We start from the raw sequence: 18,170 nt of genomic DNA on the forward strand, positions 1-18,170 counted from the left end.
TATATATATATATATATATATATATATATATATATATATATATATATATGTGAAATTTTATCACACCGTGATTTTTATACAATCATGAAGCTACAAATGTCGCTTAATATCGAAATCCACGCTACCTCGGTATATCTCCGTTGGAGAATTGTCGCCGAAGGAATTTATATAAGTGATAAATGAATTGGAATCGTGGGGACACGAACCGCGACGAAAGCCTATTCAGCGACTCCAGTTGACGTAAACCCCTCTTGATGGCTCAATGGTTTACGTCAACTGGAGTCGCTGAATAAGGGGCTTTCGTCGCGGGTTCGTGTCCCCACGATTCCAATTCATTTATCACTTATATAAATTCCCCTTCGGCGACAATTCTCCAACGGAGATATACCGAGGTAGCGTGGATTTCGATATTAAGCGACATTTGTAGCTTCATGATAATATATATATGTGTGTGTGTGTGTGTTTGTGTGTGTGCAGATAGGAAGCTAAGGTGAAAAAATTTGGTATTTTCGATTTATTTTCTTGACGCTTTTGAGGTATATAATCACACATACACACACATTTATATTATATATATATATGTATATATACATACATACATACATACATACATACATACATACATACATACATACATACATACACTTGGAAATCAATGTTGCAATGTTGAGAATTTATTTTAGATACGTTTGTCTTGGCTCTAATTTTTATTCAGTCTTTAGCCATTGATCTAATAAGATATGATAATAATGATGCCTTCACTGTACTCATTCACACATAGATTTTATTTTCATTCTCTAATTCCTTGGAGTTTCATAGGGATTATGTGCAGTTTCTCTACACTTTATTCTGGTCATTAATAACCGATTTCTAGTTAGTCACAAATTTTACGCTCCACTAATTGATTCGGCCTTTGCAACATTAAAATGAAATGAAGAAGGAGCGACTGGGTTTGTGTGGTTAAACATGGCTTGCAGGGTAGGAAGAACACTTGTTTCATTCGTCTTCCTTTTCTCTATATTATGACTTATCATCTTGAGTGTGATAAAGCGGTTGTCAAAGATGGCAAGCATTTTATTTTGATGTATTTCAGAAATTGCCTGGAACCCTTGTATTTCTGCCTGACTTTCTTCATTCGGTCTCCTGTAGAGAGAGAGAGAGAGAGAGAGAGAGAGAGAGAGAGAGAGAGAGAGAGAGAGAGAGAGCTTGGCTGGTTCTTGTATATAAACAAAGGAAATAAGAAACACCGTCTGTCTTGAACTCAGCCTACTTTAACCACTTCAGACTCTCTCTGTTCAAGCACCAGGTGTAAGATGAGGAAGGAAAGATGTGATAAGAGAGAGAGAGAGAGAGAGAGAGAGAGAGAGAGAGAGAGAGAGAGAGAGAGAGAGAGAGAGAGAGAGAGAGAGGTAACAATAACTTTGATTTTCCCCCATCAAACTGTGGTGGAATAAACAAGCATCAGGGATTCTATTGTCGGGACGAATCAATGTTTTTGATTCGTTTGTTCATATTTTGTATGTTAGAATCTTCGTATGACTAAGGATATTTCGTAACTGATTAAAAAATGTTTGGATTCTACGTTGGCAAAACAATTTGTATTGCGCCTTCTTATAGATAAGCCATTGTTTACAAGGAGCTGTCATAGTTCTCTTGAAAGCAATCAACAGAACATACCCTCTCCAGAAACACAGTATAGGTGTCAAGTTGTTCCATTACGTCAAGATTCTCCAGTGGCCTAGCTAAGTGACAAGGATCTTATATTTTATTTTGTGTCAGATTTTGCTTTTAAATATCATTATCAAAATCTAAAAAGAGTTAAGTAAACCAGTTACAATTAAAGAGATTTAACCTTACATTTTTCTGTCCTCACAGTTTCAATTTTTGTAGGTAATTGAACATTAGTCGGTGAAAGGAAAGTCTTGTCTTGATAAAACTGAAGCGTTTCTAATACTCAGTAGATAGTGGCATTGGATCGTTTATTCTAGAGTTTCTGATCCGTTTCTAGGTTAGTACCTCCAGATCTAGATCTGAGCTGCAACCTGCCTCCTGAGAACGATACCCCACTACCCTGTTTTCGTAGTCATCCTATACTCAAATTATCCTTTCTGTGCCCAGGAATACACTCATTTTAGAGCAAGCCCAGTTCGAGATTTTGTGCATCCAGTTTTCTCAAGGTTTTTCCCGAGGTCCTCTGGGATTGCTCCCATGGTCCCAGGATGATTGGTACTGCTTCCACATCAGTTGGTCGTTTTTCTCTCTTCTCTGCTTTTGTCCTTAAAATGAGTCTCATGTTATATGGCTACTTCTATCAGATCTCTCTTTACCAGGATTAGGTCAGGTTTTCGACCCTGCATCACATGGTCAGCCTCTGCGGTGTAGTTTCAGAGTTCATTGATTTAATTTTTCATTTTCCAGCACTTTTGGGTATATGGTTGTACCACTCGTCTTAACATGCCAGGGTCTTTTCTTTCGTATTAATTTTGAGCTAATACTTGCTAAGCATTTTATTTCAGAAATTCTCCTTTTATAGTTTGTTATTTCCTTCTGATTATTCCTCGGATACATATGTGTAAATGGCCATGTCTTTTAGGCTCTGATCTATTGCAGCGTAATATTTTAGGTTTGTGGTTGTGCAGCACTCAAGTCTGAAGTATTTAAAACTGTTCTCGGCTCACTTTCAAATCCATTCTTTAATAAGATTATCAGTATGAATTTCGTCAAGTAGAATCAGGTGAAGGTCTCTTTATCTTGCTTTTGTGGTCCTCACCCCTCATAACGTCCTGTTGATTCTCAGCTCTTATCAACAGATCACTCTGCCTTGCATCTCCTATACTGGCTAGAGTATGTGGAAAAAGGCAGCTAAAACTTGCCTCATTTCTGAGTTATTAAGACCAACTTCCATATCATTTGTGTCGTACACCCAACTTTCAAGGGAAGTGCAGAAACATGAAATTGGAACGTCTTAGAGCTAACAGAATTTTAGGATTAGAAATAACTTGGGAAGGATCATAACTTGAACCTGGTCATTGCTGCTGCTTTAGCTTTTTACACTTGTCAAGTACCGTGCTTGATTTTCGCTATGATCCATATTTCATCCTTGTGATTGTTTCTTATACGAATACAGTACATAAGCTACAGGCATCACGAATGATGAAAAGGGAAAATGATTCACAATTTAAAAAAATCTCTAGGCAAAATTTTTTTGACAGCAAATGGCTAAACAACGATCACTCTACTGAAACCTTGGTAAACAATTGCAAAGTTTTGCTGTCACTTCTTTTAGAGCTTCGATACGGACAACCACCTTCGTTCACCTCGCAAAAAACTGGATTATTTAGTTGATAAAACCAAAGGAGTAAGGGGTATGTTAATTTTTATTTTGTAATTAGTGCAACCAAGTGTATACTGTATGTCTATACTTGCTGCCCACTTGCACTTACATTGTACCTTCATTTTGCGATTAATTGTAACCTTATATATAAAGATAATTGCGTACAACACACACACACACACACACACACACACACACACACACACACACACACACACACACACTTGATACATCGAGTGAAACCGAGACTCTGACACGGTTGCTCTCTCATTCACAGGCATCTGGACATCCGGGACGCCATCTTGACTCTGGAGAAGGTCGTTAAAGATGTGACCAACAAACTGAATCGCCACGAGGCGAGGGAGGCCCAGGTCGCCGACTTCACGACGAAGACCTTGAATGCCCTCAACTCCGACCACTCTCTGGTGGAGAAGAGCATGCAAGCTGTGGCCCGCCAGCTCACGAAAATGGAGGAGAGGCTCTTGTCCATCGAGTCTCTCATCCAGACGGTAACTGTAGTGGCACTGTGGCAGTGTCTTGAGTTTTTGTCATTGCCAGTATTGTTTTAGTAGTAGTAGTAGTAGTAGTTATAGTAGTATATAAGCAGTATTAGTTGTATTAGTAGCACTGCAAGTATATTTTTTGACGTAGGCAGAGTATTTTGTCCATTAGCAGTACACATTGCCATTATTTTGTATAAGGAGTAAGAAGTAGTTACAGTTATCGTTTAACTGGATATACAGTTGTTTTGAGAACATGCTTAAAAATTAGAGAACTACATTCGTCCCTTTTCAAGTAGTATATATAGAAAATAAAATTCAGAAATTTGAAGGCACAGGTTTTCCAGATGTGAGGGAAGGTGCATCATGCTATTAAAACATGATGGATACGAAAGGGGGGAGCGGGTGTTGTGTGGGTGTCATCGTACCTTCAAGAAGTACAGTTTAACCAAGATTTTAAAAAGTCGTATATTTGCACACTTGCTCTAGCTGTCCTTCTATCTGCCATTTTTATGGAGAACATGAAGATGATTAGCTACATTTCCAGTCCGTACATATTTGATGTCTTTGATACAAAACGAAACGCTTGCAGCTGCTTTTTCAGTGGGATTTTATTTTCGAATGGGGCATAAAATTACCCGATACATTTCCTGTCGAATACCCTCTTAATATTCTTATTATTTAGTAGTAATTTTGATATGGCCCGTTGCCATTTCCTATTCAAAGATTGTATCTAAGGAGAAAAATAGTGATATTTATAAGATTGTAACCCTCGCTGAAAATTTCGGTTGTACAGTCTTGGTACAGAACATGGTATGTTCTGCAATGTTTAAGTTAATGTTCAACATAATGACGATTCATTCATAGGTAAGCTTTCCCAGTTGGGTATGTATCTTTCAAAATTGATTTTTTTGTAAGAGGTGCGTGAAAGTAACTTTTACTTATAAATAACCACAATGTGATTTTCGAACAGAGATAATGTATGAAAAATATTTAAACACTGAAGTACAGGTTGCACATACCAAACGGGGCTGCAGTTGAGAAACTTGTACTTGAAAACATTAATTTATATTTATCGCCGTTGTGGTTTGTTTAGCCTTGACCACATGTGGTCGGAAGGACTTGAAACAATTCGAAGCCTTCAAATAGGATGGTACTCGGAAAGGCTTCTCCGCTGTTGCTAACCGTTTGGAAGTTGGGGGAAAGTTTATCTTCTTCTTTCGTAGAGAAGTGGCTTTTGTTGATGTGGGTCAACCACCATCTTGGAAGAAGAGTTCTGTTTATGTTTTGGGGAGTCGAGAGCCGCCATCTTAAAATTCTTTGGAAGTACTCTCGAAAATACAGGTTGAGGGAACCTCCTTAGTATTTGTTCTGGTGCCTTGCAAACGCTATTTTAAAAAAAGCTTTAGATGCTGCGTCTCGATACGAACCTCCCCGGTTTCTGTGCAGGAAATAGATTGATAAACAATTGGGTAACAGACTTCGCTGTACCCTGAGCCACCGAAAGAAGAAGGCCAACAACAATCATCTCAACTCAAGAAGCCCTTCACCTATCTTGAGGAGTCGACTTATGAGGTCCTGGTTTCTTTAGAAAATGATAAAAGTCCCTCTAAGGTTTCATTTGGCCATTTTAGCCATTATCTCGGCTGTAACTGAGTCGCGCAGAGAGAGAGAGAGAGAGAGAGAGAGAGACGTTAGGAATCTGATGGTGAGACAGAAGGTAGTCCTTTGGGCTTTTATAATTTCCAGAATCTCAAGATTAAATACAAACTCTTGAATTTCCTTTGATTATATGTAAGATGTACTTCTACTGTTGAGTTCATAAATATCATTTGGTCGGGCTCAGTCATTCGACGTTCTTAAACAGAGGTTTAATAATTGTATAGAAATTTAGATTCATTGTTTCTTAACGTTATTATATTCGGAATATTATTATTATTATTATTATTATTATTATTATTATTATTATTTGAAGAATTGGCTTAAAAAAGGAGTAAAACCAAATATAATAGCTATTATTATTATTATTATTATTATTATTATTATTATTATTATTATTATTATTATTATTATTATTTAACGAATTGGCTTAAAAGCTGAGTAAAACCGATCATAATAGCTATGTAAAACTGAGTATTGTACATCTAATAAAAAAGAACATTAAAGAAAGGGTTGCGAATGCTCTGAAGGACAGGGAACATTACGCACTTGAGATATCCGGAGAAGCTGGCGTAACTTGATCGGAATCGTATGCTAGGGTTTATATTTTAATCCAAACATTTTGTTCAAGTGAGTTAATTGTTCAGTTTTTCTCATTGTAGTGAAGTGGTGTCTTAATACTCTTCAACCGTCGCCTATCGTATGTCATAGACTTCTTCTGAAATTGAGATATATATATATATATATATATATATATATATATATATATATATATATATATATATATATATATATATATATATATATATATATATATATATATATATATAATACACAGTTCCTTGCTGGGTGAGCGGGTTCCGTTCTCAGCTACCACTCCATTGGTCGCGAGTTCGAATCTCCGACCGGCCAGTGAAGAACAAGAGGAATTTGTTTCTGGTGATAGAAATTCATTTCTCGCTATAATGTGGTTCGGATTCCACAATAAACTATAGGTCCCGTTGCTAGGTAACCAATTGGTTCTTAGCCACGTAAAAATAAATCTAATCCTTCGGGCCAGCCCTAGGAGAGCTGTTAATCAGCTCAGTGGTCTGGTTAAACTAAGATATACTTAACTTTAATATATAATACACACACATATATATACTGTATAATGTATATAAGTATATATTAGCTGAAGCCACTGGGAAAATCTAAAATGAAAAGACAGAGTCCCAAACACTTTCGTGTATTTTAACATATTTTCGGGGCACAGAGTAATACAGAGCATAAAAGTACACGGAAGTACTTGGCAATGTGTCGTTTCATTTTAAATTTTCCCAGTGACTTCAGCTAATAAACAAAATCACGCGCTTACTTTTGCGATTTCTGTATACATATATATATATATATATATATTATATATATATATATATATATATATATATATATATATATATATATTATATATATATATATATTATATTATATATATATATATATTATATATATATATATATATATATTATATATATATATATATATATATATATATATATATATATATATATATATATATATATATATATATATATATATATACATACATATATATATATATGTATGTATATATACATATACATTAATATATATATATATATATATATATATATATATATATATATATATATATATATATATATATATATATATATATATATATATATATATATATATAATTAGTAATTTGTGATCACCTGTCTTCCCTCAAGTACCCTCAGATACCTAGACCTTGTCATTGAGAAATCGCTTTATAAAACGGATCGGGTTTTCTTTCGTTCCCTTAATTATCAGCAAAAAGAAGTACAATAGAGTAAAAATCCCAGACCTGGATAGCATCAAAAAGATTAGAGAAAACTTTGCTTTCTCAGCTAGGATCTGCGGCCGCTATCTTTTACGGTAAGAAGTAAATGCCCAAAGATATTATCGTATACACGATACCCCGCAGGGAATGTGATACATCTTATGTGGTTTTCACTGGACAAAGTCTCCTTTAAAATCGAATACCAACCATCTGTAAGATAAGAACATCAAAATTCAGCCATTTTTAATCGTTCGAGTAGCAGTGACCGAAGTATAACTTGGATACATCTCAGATTGTTTATGTATAGGTTATAAAGGCCAGATCCTCAAAGCTGCTTTAATTAAGCACACAGACGACGTGAATCTGTCAGAAGGGGTCATGCAAACCAGCTAAGGTCGACCATGTTTAACTGAATTCTATTTTAAAGATGACCAATCCCTCCGTAGCTGGGGGCAGACGAATTTATATTCCGCCATTGCATGTTATTTTGACACTTGTGTAAATAGTGATCCTGTGCAAAGTCAATTCCTGTGTACTGACATAAGTCTCCTTGTTGGTTCGTCGAGTCCAGAGGTCCACGTGAGGTCTCTTGTGCCCTTCGGCAGCAGCACCTTAGGGCTACTAGAGACCGTGCTGGTACAAAGCCAGCTTAATCTTAAACCAATAATTACAGGCTGCCCTAAAAGAGCAAGACCTCTTGTCAGTAGCAGCTGGATTAATCTTAACACAACAAATGAGACAAGTACTACCAAAGCGATTATTGTTCGTAGAGGGATGGAGACATACTCGAAATATAACGCTCTTCCGGTCTACTTTGATTCAATTGATATGGGTATTTGTTATTTCGTTTTACTTGTTTGTGATTGTTTTTATATATATATATATATATATATATATATATATATATATATATATATATACATATACATATATATATTATATATTTACACACATACATTCCTATATACATACATACATACATACATACATACATAAGTAAGTGTCGTTGAAAGTTGTTCTGAATAAAGAATATTCGTGATTGTTAAAAAAAAAAATCCCAACGTGACCTGTTGACACTTTAGAGTATAGCATTTGACACCTTTTCTGTAATTAAAAATTTAACAGTGACGTGAAGTCACTGTAAAAATGTTAATTCTGGAGGAATGTGATTTGATTGATTGTTCTCAGTTCTGAATCATGCATAATTATTTTCATCATTACATGGGAAAGTTGAGTAAAGATGAAGGAACGACCAAATCACTGCCTGCGCAGCTGTACTTTCATCATTTTTTAGGAGCACCTTTTTTTTTTTCTTTTTTTTCGCTTTTTTTTGCATCTTCTCTCCTTATCTTAAGACGGCTGTGCTGATGGTTTCGTTATCCCTATATAGTTTCAAGTTGTAATCCTATAGGAACAAAAGCTGTCGTCACGACCTTGAATTTATTTTTCTCTGTGTTTTATACACTGATGCCTCTTCATGTTATTGTAATCTTGGCAATGTACATCTTTCCCTGTGCCTTTCATCATTAGTTCCTTCCTCGGAGGTGTATACTTTTAAGTTTACCTTTCATGTTGCAAGTTGATTTGGTCACTTTATTTTACCCAGTTTTTCTTGTCCTTTTACTCGGCGAGCGTTTTTCTTTCTTTTAATAAAAAAAGTCATTAATATTGGCTTTTGTTTAATTTGTGAATGTTTCGTTCCCATGGAATTATTCAAGGTGGAAATACAGAAATGCCGTCTTCACTGAGAGGGTTTGATAGAGCCAACTCTTGCGCCAGTTGGGGAAATTCGTGCATCCTCATTATAGGAGTGTTATTGCATTGTTGTGTCCCTTTTATTGTTTTAAGTACTTGTAGGGTTGGAGATCTATATTTGTTTGCTGGGAAAAAACAAAAATTAAGCTGGCAGCCATAGTTGCCAAGTTTATTCGTTTTTTTTTTCATAATTGCTGTTCAGTTGTAAAGTGTGTGCAATTTGCGAACTTTTTTATGCCATTGTATCAAAGAATCTGATTTTTATGTGTCGTATAAAGATTTAACGTATTTACAATAAACATAGATAATGCTTGTATACTTCCGAAACGGCTGGAAATTGACTGTTTTAATTGAAAGTAAAAGCGCTACAAAGTAACAAGCTGGGAGTTGCTTCAGAAAAGGTTTCATTCACAAAATTCAGCCGTGTTGAATTGGCAAGAATGAACGTTGCACCGAAGTTTAATCTGTCTTAACTTTTTCCCCTCTTCCTTAACAATCGTTGCCAGCCTTTACCATGTTTACGCAAAACTGAGATGACACAGCACCCGGGGATAACTTAGCAACGTCACTTTCGGGGCGCTGTTGGATCTGAAAGTCATTTAATGCTTAAAACCCTTAGCCCTCTGTAGGAGACTAACATTACATGCAGCTATTCGTCGTTTTTTCCAGTTTACGTCACTTTTTACATAAGTCCGCAGCAAGGTTTATGAGTTCTAAAAGAAATTTAAATCTGTGGACATACAGCTTCAATTAGCAAGATTCACATCAGATTTTTAACACAGCATGTTGCGCTCAGTAACAGTTTGAGTTCGATATTCTTCAGTATACTAGATTGTTATATCATTATTTTCCGTCAGCATGTAATATACTGTATATTTTCGTATCTTGCACTGAGCCGCTCCTGAAAGAATTCCCAAGTTTTTTAATTAGCGGAGATATCAGCACTAGGAAGATAAATGCTACTGATTTGTCAAGCCTGTGTTTTCTTGCACACCCTCTCTGTAGACGGACGAGCGCCAAAGAATGATGTTGAATAGGATGTCCCAGAGTTTGGATCGCTTCTTAAGCCAAGATCCCAACTCCCACATGCCTCCACCACCTCCCCTGGACTTCCCTCTCTCTCTCCCCTCAAGAGGAGAGGACGACGAAGTCGGCAAGAACGTCAAGAAGATAGTGAGGAAACTCACCCAGATGGACACCATCATCTTAAGAGAGCTTGAGAAGGTTTCTTCGGAGGTAAGATGCCCTTATGGATCGGTTACAGAAGAAGAGTTCCTTAGTCACTTGTTAGAGAGCTACCTGCATAAAAGAAAAGCAAATTGACCTACAAGGGTTCATTATTAAGTTGTAAAACCAAATTACTGAGAATATAAATCTTGACCTTTACATCACAGTATATGTTAAGATATTTGAAAGAACTTTTATTAATACCTCCCTCCTCATATCAAAGGTACAAGGTGTGACCGAGTCACTCGGAACACAAATTTCACAGCTGCAGTTGGGCCATGATCAGCTTTCGGCCTCCATGGAAACTTGTGAGAGAAGCTCTCTGGAAGCAATGCAGCAATTGATGTCAAGAGCACAGGTAAGACGTACAGTATGTGAATGTGAATTTTAAAGTACGTTGTCTTTTAATGCCTGTGGTCTACAACCATCACCAAACAACGAAAGGAGCGTGAGGTGACGTGAGATCTAATCAGTTTTTTCATAATCTAACAGGCATCTGGATGCAGTAGTGGAGATATTCCAGGTGATGTTAGTTCACGCTTGGATGCTCTTGATCGAAGATACCAGGAACAAGAGGCTGAGATCCATAATATGGGAACTGACACCCACAGGGTAAGAATTGTGGAAGAGATGTGTTTTGTATATATGCAGACATTACTGTGTTTCCCCAGATGGGGTGACTTTGGGGAAAGAACACAACAGCAGTCTCTGGCACACTGTGCATGAAACTTCCAAATCAGCAGCTTCTTACATCTGACACCAACAGTACACAGAAAAGTTATCAGACTCTCCTCTGCACATTGAACCATTCCTTTTTATCTTGCACACATTCTCGCGGCTCTCAGATAGTGGGGCCTTTCATTTCCAGTACCTGCTTCATACCAGATATCCATCGTCTTATAACACTTCTGAATATTACATTCTTCACCAACGCGTCATCTCCCATATCACCGAACCTTCTCAAAGTACTGTATTTATTCTTTCATGTACGTTACCGTTTTTACAACTTTTACGTATCTCTCTGTTCCTTACCCCATCTAATATTTTACGCCAAGTATATTCTTCCATATATATTACGCAAGCAGTCATTGTGTCATCTTTCTGTTTTCCCATTACCTTCATAACCCTACTTTGCTCACATTTGTTCTTAACTTTCTGCTTTTGTAAACATTCAAATTCTTTTACTAATCTCTGCAGTTTCTTTTAACTATTCCCTATCAACACTGTATCGTCTCAAACGTCACTGGCACCACTGTCTCAGGATACAATTCACGAAAACTGCAAAGTACTACTGTTTCCGGGCAATGCTTAGAAAGCACTGTTTACTTCCAACAATACCAATCAAATTCAGATGTCTGACAAGATATATATTTGTTGTTTAAGATTACTGTCAGTGCATCAGCTTTTTTATTTCATTATTTTGTGCCATTTTTCTCAAACTGAAGTTCATGTTTTTATTTCAGAATTTAGAGGAAACTCTGACCCTTCTGAAGACACTTGTTGATGAAAGTCATAATGGGCAGGCTGTTATTAATGCCTCTGTGGCAGATTTGACCCGAAATCTTCGACAGCTTGATGACACCACTCAGGATGGCCTAGGTCGGCTTACAATGGACGTACAGACGGCTCTAAGGGATAGCTCAGATGCTTTGTCAGAAACTGTATCAGAAATGGCAAACCAGATAAAGCAAGAAACATCAAACATTATGGACACCCTTGATGATACAGCCTCCCAGGCAGAAAACCTGCAGCATACTGTCCTAGAGAACTATTCAGAACTGTCAGACCAGATTGGTAGTTTGAAGAAAGTGGAGAAAGTAATGATCAACACTGCTGATGCAGTCCTTGATACCAAGCGTAGCATTGAGTTTGGAATACAGCAGATCATTTTGGAGCTTGGAGAAATTGTTAAGAGTAGTGGAAGCACCATTAATACAACTCTGTCAGATCAGATAAGTAATATCTCTTTCGCCATCCTTAAGAATCAGACTTCAGCTCTGACAAACATGACTGCTAAAATGGAGCAGGAAATATCACAAGTGTGGAGACAGATTGGCATTATGTATCAGCAGATGACTCAGTCTGTAGATCTTCTGGATCAGTTGAGAAACACCACAAAATTGCACATGAACGCGTCACTCTCACGGGTTGGAGAAATGGATGGAACTGTAGGACAGATCAACACCAAAGTCGCAGATGTCGAAGACAATCTCAACTATCTGCTGGGACGGTTGTCTTTGGTGGTTTCAGAGTTCAACCATATGAAAGCAGGTGTAGGAGAGGAACTTGTTCGCTTGAGAGAGAATCTCGCCAAAGGAAATGCAGGGCAGTTTGGTTATGAGGGTGAGGAACCATCGGAGTACCGTTATGATGTCAGCCGGAAGCGTCATGCCATCCACACGGAGAGTCGTTTGCAGGAGCGTGAGGCATTGCCGCCCCCTAGTTATTTTGAACAAAATAGGGAACCTCTTTCCGTATTCTAAGTTTCGTTTATAAATAACTGTTAATTTAACAGTGTAAATTGGCAGACAGCCAGATGAGAATTCTTAAAGACAGTAGCATTTCTGTTCATGCTTCTCAACATGTCCTAAGCATTGCCATTTTATACATTTTTGATCTTTGCAGCCTGTTGTTTTGGCATGACCCAGTTGTCTTTTTATTTGTAATAGCTAGTTAAATAATGTCACTTTTGTAGTAGGAAGACTTATTTCAGTCTTGTTTATCATTGCTTGCTTGTAATTAAGAATGTAAGTACAAAATGCAGCAGTCAACATCAAGAGTCATACTTAGTGTTCTTTGCGAAAACTACTGAACACACTATAGTTCTGGTATAATAGATTGTAGGTTACCATCAGAAGACAGAACAATTGAAATCCACTGATGTTACTCAAGTTAACAAACTGGGACTTGGATTCATTATCAAGGTAAGTTTTGGTGCAACACCTGAAAATCTCCCAGTACTGTTTGTTAACTGCATCTTAGTTGTAAGTTTTTAAAACCTTTTTTCTTGTAATTGCAGTGAAAGTAACTTAGTATAGTCAGTACTTTACAAATAAAAAGGCTAACCAGTTCTTGTTTTTATACCCTAGTAAATCTGTTTCAGTGTACTGTATGGGTACTGCTGGAATAGTTGTAAGTTGGTATTTGTGTGTTCAGGCTAAGGCAGTATTCTTCATTTGTACAAGTTTTGCTGATGGTTCAGCCTTTCATGACTCAAATCTTCATAGCTAAGCCTCCCTCATGTGTTTGCCCTTAATCTCAGATGGCTCATTATCTAATTATATATATGAACTGGTAGTCCATAATTTAGTAAAGTTCAGTACTTAGTAAAGTTCAGTACCTCTGTCCTGTACGGGTAGCATCCACAGTGTACCTTGTTTGGCACACAGTAAAGGGTTCCAAGATTCGTTGTAGTGTTCCTTCAGCTCCAGCTGCCAAGGTTCTTTGCAGTCCTTTCAGCCCCTGCTCCAGTTTACTTTTCATTCATTCTCTTGGGTCTCCTTTTGTTCAGCTGTATAACATCTTTATCTACAATTTCAACCTTATTTAGGATCAAGTCTTCTGGACGAGCGCTAGAAGAATCTAGAGATATGACATAGTGGTGGTGTTCAGGTACTTTATAATACTATAGTTTTTCAAATTATGCTTTTATCTGCTTAAATGAGTCATCTTCTGTAAACATGGTTTTATGCTTCATACATTACTTTGAGTCAATCCTGTCAAATTATGAAGCACATGGACACAATTCTAAAGGTCATATCCCATACAAAAAAAAAAAAATTAGGATACATTCTACAAAGGCAAATATAATGCCAACACACACATTTATGTCTTAGAACAAAGAGAAGGATGCACATTAAAATAAAAGCGACACTCTCATCAAGTGCATTCCGCAGTTTGAATGATGAAACTTTGAAGTTTTTATAATTCAGATTGTGGAATGTGCTTCTTGAGAATGCAACTTTTATTTTAATGTGAATTCTCGTCTTTGTTCCAAGACATAAATGTGTATGTTGGTATTATGTTTGCCTTTGTAGAATGTCTCACTATTTTTTTTATGTGATAAGGCCTTCAGAATTATTTATGTCTAAATGCTTCACTACCTGACAGGATTGAATCAAAAGCAATTCATGTTGTCACTTATGTCTTTCATCATTTCTTTGGATCCTTTTTTGTCTGCTTTGTACAGGCTGCATATTCTCCAAAACCCAGCCAGCCAGATCACCAGATCTCACTGTTATTCTGTAAAGATTGACAGTGTTGATTGTTCAGCTCACTGACTGGCTGATTCCCTCAACTACCAAGCCTTAGAATTTAGTGCCTGCTATTGAATTTCTTGAATTGTCAAACCACTCTTCCTTTTAGGTTATTTTCTGTATTGAAAGACTAGAAATGTGGTGCAGTGGTATCAGTAAACTAGTTTATAGTAGTAAAAGTCGTCTTTGGTAGGCCCTTTTTTCTTTTAAGCAAAATTCATCTTGAACTACAGAATTAAACATGAACACTGTACGTAAGCATCATGACATTATCCTTTTGGATCATTTGTGCATCTTGGTAATGGTTGGGTTTGGATTTGAAGTTCAGTATCTGGATTTAATGTACATAACATTCATTTCCAGTAGTGTAAGTGTTCAAGAAATAGTGAGTTGGACACTGACAATCTTAACTTGGTTGCACATTGTTTTTACATGCCAGTACGATTCGAACCAGACTCATAAGGTTAATGTTTAGCTCCTTCTGCAAGGCACTGATATGAATACGTGCTCACCCTTCCCTTTGGATTCACTCTGTGTCAATATATCCCAAAAGAACAACAGTGTGTCAATATATCCTAAAAGAACAGTGCAGCAGGAGAGCATTCAACATGGATGTGGAAAGTGCAAGTAATAGCGGCAGGGAGAAGAAATGTTTGTTGGCCTACTGTAGTATTGTACAGTATGTTTTCTTAAACATTAGTTTATGCATCCCATTTCTGAATAGAGTATGCAGTGATTTCTTTAGCTGATGGGCATTTAGAAAACTGGTTTGATGTGTTGATTCATCTAGATGGTCTTAAATTTCCTTTAGTAACGTACATTTTTTATTTCTGTATTGAGCTCAACCACTACCTCATTTGTAGCAGAAGTAACTTGTTAGCAATTGGTTTCTTTAATTGTAGTGTCCAAGAGCCATTTTTAAATATTTATAGTAGGTTTTCAAGATTTTACTGTTAACCAGAGCAGCTAAGGTTGTATATTGCATGCCTTACTTTATTGGAGTTAAGGAGCATTTGACTAATCAGTTGTTGATAAATATAAAATAGTAGACATATGATACTGCATGTAGAATATGAACTGCCTTTGATAATGATGCTGGTATTTAGAGTTATAGAAATATGAAGATATAGCTGTAACATCAGAGTTGCAGGTAGTTTGATCAAAATCATGATTTCTCCTAGGTTTTGGAATTTTGAGCAGCTTGAACTTCTCATTTTTCAAACTAGTTCACATTTATACTAATACTATGGAGAGTGTATTAGAAACTTAAGTTTGATCAACAGCGCTGGGTACCTTAAGTTAAGGATACCCCACAATGCGGGTTCAGATCAGGATTTTGTTCGTATTAAGGTTAGTGAAATGATTCACAGTCTGTTGTTTGTTAATAAAATGACATTCTCAATGAAGATGATAGCAATGGGTAGGCAGGTGGTTGGACAGCATCATCATCATCATGGGCAGTTAACTTACCTCTTTGTATAAGTATGAATGGTATCAGGTCTATAACAAATAAAGATCAAAATGTTCTCTGAAATTTAATGCATATAACTACTTGAATAGGGCTGTGAAGGGCCAAGGAAAAGCCCCACTTAGATTTGATGGTTATGGAAGGAAAACAGTTCTCTGGTGACTGTTATTTCAATCCCTCCAAAGTTCTAAAGCATGTGAGAAAGATGCCATTTAGTAATTAATTGCAGGAAGTGACTAAGTCTGCAGCAATGGGATAATTGCATGGAAAGAATTGATAACCTTCCCCTGACACCTCTACAGGAACTTGTCCTATTTTGCCACAGCTTGCATTGGGCTCAAAAGCATTTATCCTGGCTCCCCACTAAAAATTCTGTGAGGGAGGAAAAAAAAAAAAATCTGGCTCCCACTAAAAGTTCCGTGAGGGAGGGGAAAAAAAAAACAACTTAATCTCTTGACAGAAACCAACTTGTCCCAAGTGAGTGCCAGACAAGATATGATATGCAGCTGATCAAGACGAGGTTAAGGCTAGCAGACCAAGAGGGTGATATCTTGTCGAAGGCTTCTCCCAAGGGTTCTGCAGTGCTTGAGGTAGGCTAAGGAGGACAAGTTACATCTCATTGCAGAAGCTGAAGTTAGTGAATTGGGCAAAACCATTCAATGATCCTATGAGCATTGGCAGCTCTACTGAGGAAGAGGTTCAAGCCTTCAGTCTATAAAGACCTGGCTCAGGGTAGAGTAATAGGCTTCACCTCTCAGCTCAATGAAGATGGACAGTTATATCTATGATTTACTGCAAAGTAGCTCTGACAAGAATGACTCACTCTACAACACCAATTGCAGAAAGTTTACCACAACCTGTTGAAAGTTAGTTGAAGGCAACCTCAAAATGTGTTGCTAACAGAGAAGAGTGGGCCTAAGAGGAATCTCTTCACCCAAAGGAACTAGCAGATTGGGATATTATCGGCACAGGCCAACAAGAAGCTACAAGGGTTATCCGAGACTTGAAGTAACAAACTGTGTTGGTCACTTGGCAAATTGGACAGGAGGAGCAGTGAAGATATCCATATTGTTCTAAGGACTGGTGGATTGTGTTTTCCAAGGTGTCCCGAGGGTATGAAACAGGTGCGTACAACACCAGGCGCTTCCTGTATAACTATAACTGCCTGCTGCCAGACACAAGATACTGACAATCCCTACAAACAAAACAGCTACTTGAGGATTGATGGATGTTACTGAAAGTACACATCTATCAAAAGTATGAAATTGCTCTCTCTGATTGAATCCTTCATGGAATGAGTTATTTTCATTTGAGTCGAGTTCATAGCACAATGCCTGTTCAGCAGAGATTGACTGGTCTACAACCCTCAGTTGGCTAAAAAGCTAGGTGCCAAAAAGGCACTTTTGCAGTTTTGAGGAGGTGAGTCTCCAAATACTGGCCACAATACCTTTAAACACCCTGGAAGGCTTCCAGGAGACTGCATGGTGGATCAAATTATCTCAGCTATTGCAATTATTCCACTGCTGCTTCAACTTTAATCTTTGGAAGGCATGAAGAGGAACCCAAGACCAGTATGTTCAGCTGAACCTGACTACTCTCAGCTGAAATCAAGAAGAGTGCAGGCTTGAGGACATGTCTTCAAAGTTTTCCCATAGGTTGTCCTTTGGTTTGAGAGGAAAGTCAGTGCCTTCCCTCTGGAGCTCCCTCATAACCTTATTAGTGTTTCTCCTGGGGAAGGTCATCTGTCAATCTAAATATCCTCTGGCATGTAGAACGTCCTCTTGACAAGTCTGTGACGGAGAGTACCTTGCTCTACTTGCTGAACAACAAGGTACCTTCATATTTGCCGATTAGACAGGTGCCATGAGTAAGCAGCAACCACAGCAGTTAGAATGACTGCCTTGCTTTCAGGGTGCATCTTAAGACAAAATAGATTCAATTAAGAGGCTCAACAATTTCTTGAAAAACCATTCCACCTCTGTCTGACATGGTTCTGAAGGAGAAGGACCCTCCCATCCTAACAAGTTCCCCAAAGTAGAGTTAGTTACTCTCCTGAAATCCTGAAAGAAAGGCTGCCACACGAGTTTTCCTTAGTGGGAACCATGTGCACATGCTTCAATTCTGGATA

At 37.3% G+C, this 18,170-nt stretch overlaps 1 protein-coding gene across 2 annotated transcripts in view; it reads left to right on the forward strand.

The window, feature by feature from the left end:
- The window catches only part of LOC136831511 (putative leucine-rich repeat-containing protein DDB_G0290503), a 45,634-nt gene extending 32,248 nt beyond the window's left edge, over nucleotides 1–13,386 (forward strand). For both annotated transcript variants that reach the window (XM_067092054.1, XM_067092053.1), the window contains exons 2-6: nucleotides 3,612–3,843; nucleotides 10,097–10,327; nucleotides 10,542–10,676; nucleotides 10,811–10,930; nucleotides 11,782–13,386. In XM_067092054.1, coding sequence (XP_066948155.1) covers nucleotides 3,612–3,843; nucleotides 10,097–10,327; nucleotides 10,542–10,676; nucleotides 10,811–10,930; nucleotides 11,782–12,801 — 1,738 coding nt within the window. In that variant the 3' untranslated portion in view covers nucleotides 12,802–13,386. The remainder of the gene's footprint in view (nucleotides 1–3,611; nucleotides 3,844–10,096; nucleotides 10,328–10,541; nucleotides 10,677–10,810; nucleotides 10,931–11,781) is intronic.
- Nucleotides 13,387–18,170: the final 4,784 nt, after the last annotated feature.

Source organism: Macrobrachium rosenbergii, chromosome 48 (genome assembly GCF_040412425.1).
Source record: "Macrobrachium rosenbergii isolate ZJJX-2024 chromosome 48, ASM4041242v1, whole genome shotgun sequence".
Lineage (NCBI taxonomy): Eukaryota > Metazoa > Arthropoda > Malacostraca > Decapoda > Palaemonidae > Macrobrachium > Macrobrachium rosenbergii.